At 43.9% G+C, this 12,537-nt stretch overlaps 1 protein-coding gene across 3 annotated transcripts; it reads left to right on the top strand.

The window, feature by feature from the left end:
* Positions 1 to 84: 84 nt before the first annotated feature.
* Positions 85 to 12,537, top strand: slc13a5b (solute carrier family 13 member 5b). 3 transcript variants are annotated; one of them, XM_021582599.3, is made up of 12 exons: positions 85 to 328; positions 1,398 to 1,526; positions 2,512 to 2,648; positions 3,047 to 3,264; positions 3,462 to 3,636; positions 3,748 to 3,870; positions 4,006 to 4,218; positions 5,751 to 5,857; positions 6,003 to 6,124; positions 9,481 to 9,642; positions 11,887 to 12,024; positions 12,279 to 12,537. In XM_021582599.3, the coding sequence occupies exons 1-12, from the start codon at positions 227 to 229 to the stop codon at positions 12,402 to 12,404; spliced, it is 1,752 nt and encodes a 583-aa protein (XP_021438274.3). In that variant the 5' UTR covers positions 85 to 226; the 3' UTR covers positions 12,405 to 12,537. The 3 variants fall into 3 exon arrangements, with proteins under 3 accessions (XP_021438274.3, XP_036817976.2, XP_090074742.1); XM_036962081.2 differs by lacking the exon at positions 12,279 to 12,537 and adding an exon at positions 9,733 to 9,825 and having other exon boundaries at positions 115 to 328; positions 11,887 to 12,025; XM_090218616.1 differs by lacking the exon at positions 1,398 to 1,526 and having other exon boundaries at positions 149 to 328.

Below are 12,537 nucleotides of genomic sequence, written 5' to 3'. Positions count from 1 at the left end.
GTTGTGGTAAAGTTTTTCAGGATCCCACCACCGTTAAATCTAGGTTTAGCCTTCTCTCTCTCCATCTGTCTCCCATCATTATATGTTTGTGAGCTCTCTTCCCTCTCCTATTATCAGCTGCGGGACTCCCCCTTTCACTTCCTCCCCTCCCCCGACCTGCTTGAAGTAAAACGACCGTCCCTAGTGCTCCAACTTTCTTTGCCTCTGCATCTCCTAAAGTCATAGGATGGCAGCATTTCTGAAATCCCTTCGGAATCTGAAGAATGAGATCGTTCTATTCTCTACCCCGTTACTTCTTCTCCCGCTGCCTTTAGTCATTGGAACAAAGGTATGTCACATTTGTTTTGCACAGATTCATACACACGTTTTTCTGTTTCAAATATATTTTATGTATCTTGAAAGCGGTTTTATATTGTTGTTTAATTATATTGTTTGATTTGTAAAATGCAAAAGTGGCTGGTAATTTATGAATACTTTACTTTATTACAAAGATGTTTGTATAATTAAATTGATCCTAAACCTTCAATTAGACACTTTTTGGAAAATGTATTGAAGCAGGTCTAATCTGTGGTTGAGAGACATTTAGTCATTGCATAAGTTTTGTTCAGTCTTGCACCTGTTGATGCAGCCTGAACAGTGAGTTGCAGCATGGCAGAAGCTACAGTATAAGCATGTTATCTTTGTCTAATTCTTGGTGTGTAGTTTCAGTGTATCAGAATCAATACTAACTACGTCATCATACCTAATCTGTCATGCACACACACACACACACACACACACGCACACACACACACACACACACATACACACACACACACACACACACACACACATGCATCATAGAGGACTGCTGAGTAATACGTGTGGACTGGTCAGTGTACAGTAGAGACTAGCAGGTGCTGCCATAGACTACAACACAAAGTGATCTTTAACCCCAATCAACATACCTCGGTACCAATCAACTATAATCTCTCCAATTTAGGATTATATAATGTAACTTTTGTGTCATATAACTTTCCTGTCACTAACAGCAGTACAGATCTGCTATCTAAATTTGATCACACTGTTGTCGCAGAGAATATTCCTGCGCAGAAGGAAATGCAAATTGTAGTATATTCAAGGCTTGAAAAGGCTTCTAAGGTTTGTAATTTCCATTTTGAAATGTCAGACTTGCCCTAACAAAAAATGTATCCACCCCTAAAAAAAATTATATGAATTATAATTCAGATAATAATTAACATTTCCTGTCTGCAGGATTATTTTCCTGCTGTGAGAAGCAGGGTCAAATTAAGATATTGCATCTGTATGAGCCAGCAGTATTCATTCCCAGGTGTTGTGGTGTGTTGGATGTTCTGACCTGTTGGTGACCTGTTAGATCTTATGTATGTGTTGTGCAGGAGGCAGCATGTGCCTATGTGATCATCCTGATGGCAGTGTACTGGTGTACAGAGGCCTTACCTCTGGCTGTCACTGCCCTGCTCCCTGCTGTCCTCTTCCCCATGTTTGGCATCATGCAGTCCAAAGATGTAAGACAGCCTCTATTTCAAGCCATCTTTCAATAACATGATGAATGAAACTACTATAAAACTGTCTAATGAAACTGTACTATAATAGCCTACTAATATTAAATATATACAGAACAAAAATATGAACGCAACATGTAAAGTATTGGTCTCATGTTTCATGAGCTGAAATAAAAGGTCCCAGAAATGTTCCATAAGCACAGAAAGGGTATTTCTCTCAAATATTGGGCACAAATTTGTTTACATCCCTGTTAGTGAGCATTTCTCCTTTGCCAAGATAATCCATACACCTGACATGTGTGGCATATCAAGAAATTGAATAAACCGCATGAATTACATAGGTGCACCTTCTGCCGGGGACAATAAAAGGCCATTTTAAAATGTGCAGTTTTGTCATACAATACAATCTCACAGATGTCTCAAGTTTTGAAGGAGCATGCAATTGGCATGCTGATTGCAGGAATGTCCACCAGAGCTGTACCCAGAGAATTTTATGTTAATTTCTCTACCATAAGCCGCTTCCAACGTTGTTTTAGAGAATTTGGCAATACGTCCAACCTGCCACAGAACCTCAGACCACGTTTAACCATGCCAGCCCAGGACCTCCACATCCGGCTTCTTCACCTGCGGGATCGTCTGAGACCAGCCACCTGGACAGCTGATGAAACTGAGGAGTATTTCTGTCTGTAATAAAGCCCTTTTGTGGGGAAAAACTCATTCTGATTGGCTGGGCCTGGCTCCCATAGCTGTGCCCCTGCCCAGTCATGTGAAATCCATAAATTAGGGCCTAATGAATTTATTTCAATTTACTGATTTCCTTATATGAATTGTAGCTCAGTAGAATCGTTGAAATTGTTGTGTTTATATTTGTGTTTAGTATACTTCACAATGGTGTCTGCACATTGTCTACAGTATTGGTAGATGTTTGCATATGCTTACACAAATACACTGTGGACCCATGAGTCACTTGTCTGTGTGTGTCTTCCAGGTGTGTATGCAGTACCTGAAGGACACCAACATGTTGTTTGTGGGAGGACTGATGGTGGCGGTGGCAGTGGAGCACTGGAACCTGCACAAACGCATTGCCCTTCGAGTGCTGCTCTTTGTAGGGGTGCGCCCCGCTCTGTGAGTGACCCTCAACTAACTAACCGACCGACCGAACGAACGAACGAAACAACTAGCCAACTACCTAACTAACCCATCAATACAAATCCCTTGCTATTCTTGGGACTATATATATCTCTAGAGAAGGGAAATCAGTTAATCTGTATGACTATCTACAGATATATAATATTGTATTGACCTTGCCGTTATACATGATGAGGACATATTACCTAACATTTCACTCTCTCTGTGTCAGAGTGTATTTAGCCTTTTAACTGATAATTTTTTTGTCTTATGACCTTCTAAAAGCTCATACATGCTTATAACAAGTTATAAAGCATTTAACCTGTATGCTATGCCTTAAGTAAAGTGTTACAGAATATTCTTATTCCACATTCTATGGTTTCCTGTCTCTCCAGTCTGATGCTGGGCTTCATGGGGGTGACAGCCTTCCTGTCCATGTGGATCAGTAACACAGCCACCACAGCCATGATGGTGCCCATCGTCCAGGCTGTTCTGGAGCAGCTCAACAACTACACAGAGACTGAGATGCCTGTGATCTTCAGCACTGAGGAGGACACCCAGCCTCAGGAACCCACTGACAGCAAACAGACGGAGAAACAGGCAGAGGGACATGGTGAGCACTGAGCAGAGAAGGACTAATTAATGAACAGTTCATTTGTGTGTTTAATGAAAGAGTTTATTATCCGTTGAATGAGCTCGGGGACCATGTAAGCTTATTATGGAGCATATATATGAGAAGTGTGCATTGCAAATGTTTGCTTTGAGACTATTTATGCTGTTAACGTTCCTATTTGGACTATGTTTGTCCAGTTGTGGTGACCTGTTTAGACCCGTTTGTGGAGGCTATCCGGCGTAAGGAGGCTGCAGACAAGAAGAAGATGTGTAAGGGCATGACGCTGTGTGTGTGCTACGCTGCCAGCATCGGGGGCACTGCCACCCTCACAGGGACTGGCCCCAACCTGGTGCTCAAGGGACAGATGAACCAGTGGGTACCTTCAGCTATGGATAGTGTATTTCAGTACTTTCAAGTCATGTATCTTTCAAATAATATTTTTCTTTATGTGTTAATGTTAATAATATTTTATGTTTCCCTCAGGCTGTTTCCTAACAATGGCGATGTCATCAATTTTGCGTCCTGGTTCGGCTTTGCTTTCCCCAACATGATCCTGATGCTGACCCTGGCTTGGCTCTGGCTGCAGTTTGTCTTCATGGGATTCAAGTGAGTTTCAGATCAAAATATGATGTTTTTATCTTTCAGTCAGAGATCATCCTCATTTGAATCACTCAACTGAATTCAATTTACTACTGAAGTCACCCTTTAAGCCACAACCCCTTTCTCTCCCTCCATTCCCAGTTTTAAGAAGACGTGGGGCTGTGGGGAAGTAAAGACAGAGAAAGAGATAGCTGTGTACAATGTGATCAAGGAGCAGCATCGTCAGCTGGGCTCCATGTCTTTTGGAGAGCTGAGTGTGTTGGGTCTCTTCAGTTGTCTGGTGGTTCTGTGGTTCACCAGAGATCCTGGCTTCGTGGCAGGCTGGGCCACATACATCTTCAATGCTGACGCAGAGTACGGCCCTTTACTGTTCATGCATACTACACTGTACATACACAGCATATTTCACAGGCCTAGTATGCTTTTCAAATGGCATTCTATTCCCTTTATAGTTCACTACTTTTGACCAGGGGCCATATTGCTCTGGTCAAATGTAGTGAGCCATTAAGGGAATATGGTGCCATTTGAGATGCAGCCCTAATCAAAACAAAGACGACTTGAGACCGTTACAATAATTGAGACCATTGTATAATTGACCAATTATACACTATATATACAAAATTATGTGGACACCCGTTCAAATTAGTGGATTCAGCTATTTCAGCCACACCCGTTGCTGACAGGTGTATAAAATTGAGCACACATCCCTGCAATCTCCATAGACAAACATTGGCAGTAGAATGGCCTTACTGAAGAGCTCAGTGACTATCAACGTGGCAATGTCATATGCCACCTTTCCAGCAAGTCAGTTCGTCAAATTTCTGCCCTGCTTGAGCTGCCTTGGTCAACTGTAAGTGCTGCTATTTGTAAGTGCTGTTATTTTGAAGTGGAAATGTCAAGGAACAACAATGGCTCAGCTGCGAAGGGGTAGGCCACAAAAGCTCACAGAACGGGTCACTTCACTACCGAGTTTCAAACTGCCTCTGGAAGAAACGTCAGCACAAGAACTGTCGATCTGGAAGTTCATGAAATTGGTTTCCATGGCCGAGCAGCCACACACAAGCCTAAGATCGCCGTGTGCAATGCCAAGCGTCGACTGGAGTGGTGTAAAGCTCACTGCCTTTGGACCCTGGAGCAGTGGAAATGCGTTCTCTGGAGTGATGAATCACGCTTCACCATCTGGCAGTCCGGTGGATGAATCTAGGTTTAGCAGATGCCAGGAGAACGCTACCTGCCCCAATGCATAGTGCCTACTGTAAAGTTTGGTGAAGGAGGAATAATGGTCTGGAGCTGTTTTTCATGGTTCAGGCTAGGCCCCTTAGTTCCAGTGAAGGGAAATCTTAATGCAACAGCATATAATGACATTCTTCCAACTTGATGGCAACAGTTTGGGGAAGGCCCTTTCCTGTTTCAGCATAACAAAGTCCCCGTGCACAAAGCGAGGTCCATACAGAAATGGTTTGTCGAGATTGGTGTGGAAGAACTTGACTGGCCTGCACAGAGCCCTGACCTCAACCCTATCGAACACCCTTGGGATGAATTGGAATGCCGACTGTGAGCCAGGTGTAATCGCACAACATCATTGCCCAACCTCACTAATGCTCTTGTGGCTGGATGGAAGCAAGTCCCTGTAGCAATGTTCCAACATCTAGTGGAAATCCTTCCCAGAAGAGTGGAGGCTGTTATAGCAGCAAACTTCATATTAATGCCCATGATTGTGGAATGAGATGTTTGACAAGCAGGTGTCCACATACTTTTGGTAATGTGGTGTATCTCACTTCCCATATGCTTCAATAATTCACAAGAAAAAATAAGCAAGAAAACATGAATTGTATGTCTGAATGCTGACAGATAACCACCCTATCTTTATCCATTCTTCCCTCCAGGTATGTAACTGATGCCACAGTGGCAGTGTTCATTGCTGTCCTTCTCTTCGTCCTACCTTCCAAGCCCCCACGCTTCTGTTGCAGGAGGTCCCAAAGCTTTGACACTGGTAAACCATGTTTTAAAACAACACATAAAATGTAACAAGCACGGTACCTGATCTTGAGTATGCTACTTTAGTATCTAAGGATATGAAGACTTGAAGACCATTACAATAGCATATCTGTAACAGTGATTCGTTAACCCCTCTACAGAGCACCAACACCCAGCTGACCCCACACCAGCTCTGCTGACCTGGAAGGTGGCCCAGAAGAAGTTACCCTGGAGCATCGTTCTCCTCTTGGGGGGAGGGTTCGCCCTGGCCAAAGGCAGCGAGGTGAGAGACAAGGGCCAGGATGTGCATACAGATGTAGGATCACCCTGTTGCAGGGGAACTGTCCTGACATCCTTGCAATGTAAAACTTGTAGTGTATTTGAGGTTTATTCATTAATTATAATCAAATGTATTTATATAGCCCTTCGTACATCTGCTGATATCTCAAAGTGCTGTACAGAAACCCAGCCTAAAACCCCAAACAGCAAGCAATGCAGGTGTTGAAGCACGTTGGCTAGGAAAAACTCCCTAGAAAGGCCAAAACCTAGGAAGAAACCAGGCTATGAGGGGTGGCCAGTCCTCTTCTGGCTGTGCCAGGTGGTAGATTATAATAGAACATGTCTAAGATGTTCAGAAATTGCCAGTATAGTCAAATAATAGGTCTGGGACAGGTAGCACGTCCGGGGAACAGGTCAGGATTCCATAGCCGCAGGCTAACTGGAGCAGCAGCACGGCCAGGTGGACTGGGGACAGCAAGGAGTCATCGTGCCAGGTAGTCCTGAGGCATGGTCCTAGGGCTCAGGTCCTCCGAGAGAGAGAAAGACAGAGAAAGAGAGAATTAGAGAGAGCATACTTAAATTCACACAGGACACCGGATAAGACAGGAGAAGTACTCCAGATATAACAAACTGACCTTAGCCCCCCGACACAAACTACTGCAGCATAAATACTGGAGGCTGAGACAGGAGGGGTCAGGAGACACTGTGGCCCCATCCGATGATACCCCCGGACAGGGACAAACACAAAGGATATTACCCCACCCACTTTGCCAAAGCACAGCCCCCACACCACTAGAGGGATATCTTCAACCACCAACTTATCATCCTGAGACAAGGCCGAGTATAGCCCACAAACATCTCCACCACGGCACAACCCAAGGGGGGGGGGGCGCCAACCCAGACAGGAAGATCACATCAGTGACTCAACCCACTCAAGTGACGCACCCCTCCTAGGGACGGCATGAAAGAGCATTAGTAAGCCAGTGACTCAGCCCCTGTAATAGGGTTAGAGGCAGAGAATCCCAGTGGAAAGAGGGGAACCGGCCAGGCAGAGAAAGCAAGGGCGGTTCGCTGCTCCAGAGCCTTTCCATTCACATTCACACTCCTGGGCCAGACTACACTCAATCATATGACCCACTGAAGAGATGTGAAAGGGTTTTCTTCCTCTTCGTCTGAAGAGTGTAGCAAGGATCGGACCAAGATGCGGCGTGGTAAGTGTCCATGGCTGTTTATTTAAAAACATAAACTGAACACTCAATGAATACAAAACAATAAATAAACGTGAACAAAACCAAAACAGTACTGTGTGGCGAACAGACACAGAAACAATCACCCACAAAACAACAGTGAAACCCAGGCTACCTAAGTATGATTCTCAATCAGAGACAACTAACGACACCTGCCTCTGATTGAGAACCATACTAGGCCGAACACAGAAAAACAACCTAGAAACACAAAACATAGAATGCCCACCCAACTCACGTCCTGACCAACTAAAACCTTGAAAACAGCCCTTGCCTTGACAGGAAGCCAGTGTAGGGAGGCTAGCACTGGAATAATATGTAACATGATCAAATTGTTTGGTTCTAGTAAGGATTCTAGCAGCCGTATTTAGCACTAACTGAAGTTTATTTAGTGCTTTATCCGGGTAGCTGGAAAGTAGAGCATTGCAGTAGTCTAACCTAGAAGTAACAAAGGCATGGATTAATTTTCTGATTTTTGCAATGTTACGTAGATGGAAAAAAGCTGTCCTTGAAACAGTCTTGATATGTTCGTCAAAAGAGAGATCAGCGTAGAGAGTAACGCCGAGGTCCTTCACAGTTTTATTTGAGACGGCTGTACAACCATTAAGATGAATTGTCAGATTCAACAGAAGATCTCTTTGTTTCTTGGGACCTAGAACAAGCATCTCTGTTTGGTCCGATTTTAAAAGTAGAAAGTTTGCAGCCATCCACTTCCCTATGTCTTAAACACAGGCTTCTAGCGAGGGCAATTTTGGGGCTTCACCATGTTTCATTTAAATGTACTGTGTGTCATCTGAAAAAAAAAAGCTGTGTGTCATCTGCATAGCAGTGAAAGTTAACATTATGTTTTCGAATGACATCCCCAAGAGGTAAAATATATGGTGAAACAATAGTGGTCCTAAAACGGAACCTTGAGGAACATCGAAATTTACAGTTGATTTGTCAGAGGACAAGCCATTCACAGAGACAAACTGATATCTTTCTGACAGATAAGATCTAAACCAGGCCAGAACTTGTCCGTGTAGACCAATTTGGGTTTCATATCTCTCCAAAAGAATGTGGTGATCGATGGTATCAAAAGCAGCACTAAGGTCTAGGAGCACGAGGACAGATGCAGAGCCTCGGTCTGATGCCATTAAAAGGTCATTTACCACCTTCACCTTCATAATCCACATAATAATTCATTTCCTGTTGCTGCAGGATTATTTTCACATTAAAATTCTATATCTCTACAGTATAATCTTTGTTCGCTTTCCACAGAAACTTTTTAACCAAAAAAGTCAGATCCTCACGGAGAACTGAATCATCCCATATTTCATCAGGATCATTGTGACAAAGGGACATTTTTGATTAGTCAATACAGCTCCACCCTGTTCACTTCCCAAGTACGATGAAACGTAGGGCATATAATGTGGGATGATACAGGTGACATATTAGCTGCTTACTTAGCTGCTAAAGTAGACTAAAATCAACCTTTCTGTTTTTGAAAAACTGTTCACAGTATGTACAGGTAACTGCCAAAATAAAGGAAACAAAACACCATCATAAAGTGTCTTAATAGGGCGTTAGGCCACCAAGAGCACAATATGCCTTGGCATAGTTTCTACTATTGTCTGGAACTCTATTGGAGGGATGCGACACCATTCTTCCACAAGAAATGTCATAATTTGGTGTTTTGTTGATGGTGGTGGAAACACTGTCTCTGGTGCCACTCCAGAATCTCCCATAAGTGTTCAATTGGGTTGAGTTCCGGCGACTGAGACACAAATATACACACACACACACACACTTTAAACACCTTATGCCACTTTGAAACCTCTCTTTCAAAGTCACTGAGATCTCTTCTTCTAGCCATGGTAGCCAAAATAATGGACAACTGGACATTTTTAAACATAACCCTAAGCATGATGGGATGTTAATTGCTTATTTAATTCAGGAACCAATTCTGTGTTGAAGCACCTGCTTCATTTACTCAGGTGTTTCCTTTATTTTGGTAGTTACAGTGCCTGTACATGTGTAGATAGATGTATGTGAGTCTGGTTAAGTGTCGGATACAAAAAAAAGAGTGCCATGGTTGTTTGAGACTGATTGCATGGTTTTGTACACGCCCCTACAGGAATCAGGTCTGTCTATGTGGATGGGGGACCAGATGACTCCCCTCCACACCATCCCACCCTGGGCCATCGCTGTCATCCTGTGTCTGCTGATCGCCATCTTCACAGAGTGCACCAGTAATGTGGCCACTGCTACTCTCTTCCTACCTGTCCTCGCCTCAATGGTAAGACTCAACACACAGCTCTGGGAACCCAAGAGCAGACTCAGACGAGGAGAATGAGATGAAGTAACTAAGGTATTAATTGAAACACAGGGGGAAGATGGAGTGCAGGTCAGGGGAAGCTCGAGCAGGTTGCAGGAAACCAGGTGCGGAGGCTGAGGCTGGAGCGAGAGGAGTTGGGACAGGGTAAGCAGGTCCTTTGGGGAATCCAAGGGAGTAGTAGAGTGGGGAATACAGGACAGAGTAGCAGGATGAAGAGACGTGGGACTGGAGACAGGGACCAGAGTCCGAGCGGGCTGAACTGTAGCGGAGCGGAAAACAGCATCAGGCAAGGAAAACAGGCACAACAAGATAACAGGATCTAAATAGTAACAAATGGCTAGAAGCGTAGACTGACTGAGCAGAGATTACGATCTGGCAGTGTGGAAGTGGCAGGACTGAGTATTTGTAGAGGTCTTGATTTTGGAACAGGTTGCAGCTGGTGGCGATCGGCTCTGACTCCAGCACACCTGTCTCCGCCCACACAATCTCACAGAGAGCGAGAGAGAGGGAGAGAGCACTGGGGGAGTGGCGGCAGGTCAAGGAGACACAGGATGAGCAGTAGAGGCCGTGGCAGAAGCAGATGTAACAGCCCTACTACACAATACCACACCACTACACAATACTACACAATACTTCACAATACTTCACTACTGCACAATACTACACCCTACTACAATCCTACACAATACTACATTACAATACTACAAAATACTATACTACCACACAGTAGTACACAATACTACACTACTACACAATACTGTTCAATACTACACAATATTACAATACTCCACAATACTGCACAATACTACACTACTACACAATGCTACACTACTACACAATATTACAGTATTACACAAATCAAATCAAATCAAATTTTATTTGTCACATACACATGGTTAGCAGATGTTAATGCGAGTGTAGCGAAATGCTTGTGCTGGAAGCAGGAATACAATAGCTATCCAGTCTGGTAAACTGCTCTGACACACGGATACGTATAGTACATGCAGCAGCAATACTTTCAATAGCCTGAACACTGTAGCTCCTTGATGTGAAGTACAGTGCTTACCAGTGTAAGCCCATTCAGAAATCTCCCCTATAGGAGTGCAGCATTGAAACTACTCCCCGTGGAAGCCGGCCTACATGTCCTTGTTTGGCTGCCCTGGCCTGTGTTGTTAGTCATTTGAGATGAATATATTTGGTCCCCTTCCCTGGGCCCCTCCTTCTATAGCCACCCTGCCAAACACACCAATTGAGCTCTGTGACTTGTCCTGGTGCCCACCCCCATCTACACTGATGAATGGTATCACTGTGCCCAGTGCCCAAGCACTCAGAGAGGACCCAAGCTGGGCCATGCCGGAATGTGCCAAGCTTGGGTATAGAGAGAAGGATTTATTGAGGTCAAAGCCAACAGGAGTGCATGAAGATGACATAAGTATAGAAAAGGGTGAGTGAAAGAGGGGAAGGAGAGGAAGAAAAATGGGGTTAGTGAACCAACTACTAGTTACAGTGAAGTCTGGGAAAGAGAGGATGCTAGGATGTGTGATTTTGTGTCTAGCTGCTTGTTTTATGTCTGTATTGTCTTTCCAGACTGCTACAAAAATGAATCCAACTAAATGATATAACATCCATTATATTTGAGGAAGGTTCTGACGGAGGGATGAGTATTATGACATGAAAAATAATCTCAGCCAGTAATAATTTTCAAACTAATTACTGTCGTGTGAATTTTTGGGGGATAATATTCAACTCTACCGAGGCTTACATTCTAATCTATGTTTTGCTATTACAATGTGGTTCTACACCGTTCTGGATGCGTTTCTGTGGTGCGTTTCCATTTTGCCTGCCATGACTCAGACCCCAAACAACATAGCATGTATAAGAATTACATCTTAATTACACACGCCTAATGGACGATTTTGAACCCTAGAATTACAAACACTAAAATCAGAGATAGTGTTATGAGCCAGTGATTACGGTTCAGAAAAGCACCAAAGCAGACTTGAGTGTTGTCATTAGGGATGCGTCCCAAATGGCGCCCTATTCCCTATATAGTGCACTACTTTTGACTAGGGTGCATGGCCTCTGGTCAAAAGTAGTTCACTATGTAGGGAAAACGTGTGCCATTTGGGACTCATAGTAAGAGTGTCCTCCTCAGCCCAGGCTCAGACAGCTAAAGATGTGTGTCTGTCTGTGTGTTTATTTCAGTCCCAGTCCATTGGAATGAATCCTCTGTACGTCATGGTGCCTTGTACTCTCAGTGCTTCCTTTGCCTTCATGCTACCTGTGGCCACACCGCCCAATGCTATCGTCTTCTCATACGGCTACCTCAAGGTTTCTGACATGGTGAGTTACAGTACATCATTTTATAAAGATAATATAATCTAGTGAATTGTCTATCTTATTATTTATTAACAAAAATAAATAATAGCAAACAAATCCTAAATTAATTTAGGAAATGTCTTAACGTGCAATTTCCAAATTATTTGAGGACAATTGTCCTGGGCCACAGATCACTTGATTGCCTTCTTCTGTTTGAATGATTGCTAACAGAACTTGAAATTCATTGCACCTCATTTTACTTCCCTGCTCTCTCCCAGGCTAGGACAGGTATAGTGATGAACATCATCGGCATCCTGTGCATCACTCTGGCCATCAACAGCTGGGGCAGGGCCATGTTCCACCTAGACACCTTCCCTACTTGGGCCAACACTACTGGGGTTTGAGGGCACCGAGGGGCCACGGTCCACACCATGAGGAATGCACATAGAGGGCCCCTAATGTGCCATGGACCTCTGGCGAGAAAGGCACCAACGTGACTGGTCGTGTTAGGTTGTTGGGAGAAAAGCCACATGGCTT

Source organism: Oncorhynchus mykiss, chromosome 24, assembly GCF_057628025.1.
Source record: "Oncorhynchus mykiss isolate SJ-2025 chromosome 24, ASM5762802v1, whole genome shotgun sequence".
NCBI classification, from domain to species: domain Eukaryota; kingdom Metazoa; phylum Chordata; class Actinopteri; order Salmoniformes; family Salmonidae; genus Oncorhynchus; species Oncorhynchus mykiss.
Note: the sequence above shows the minus strand (reverse complement) of the source record. Positions and strands in the feature narration are given on the sequence as shown.

Bases quoted from the DNA above. Each gene is read 5' to 3' on its own strand.
- slc13a5b (XM_021582599.3), top strand. From the start codon at position 227: ATGGCAGCATTTCTGAAATCCCTTCGGAATCTGAAGAATGAGATCGTT. The intron at 2,649-3,046 runs GTGAGTGACCCT...CTGTCTCTCCAG, and splicing joins GTAGGGGTGCGCCCCGCTCT to TCTGATGCTGGGCTTCATGG. The intron at 5,858-6,002 runs GTAAACCATGTT...ACCCCTCTACAG, and splicing joins GTCCCAAAGCTTTGACACTG to AGCACCAACACCCAGCTGAC.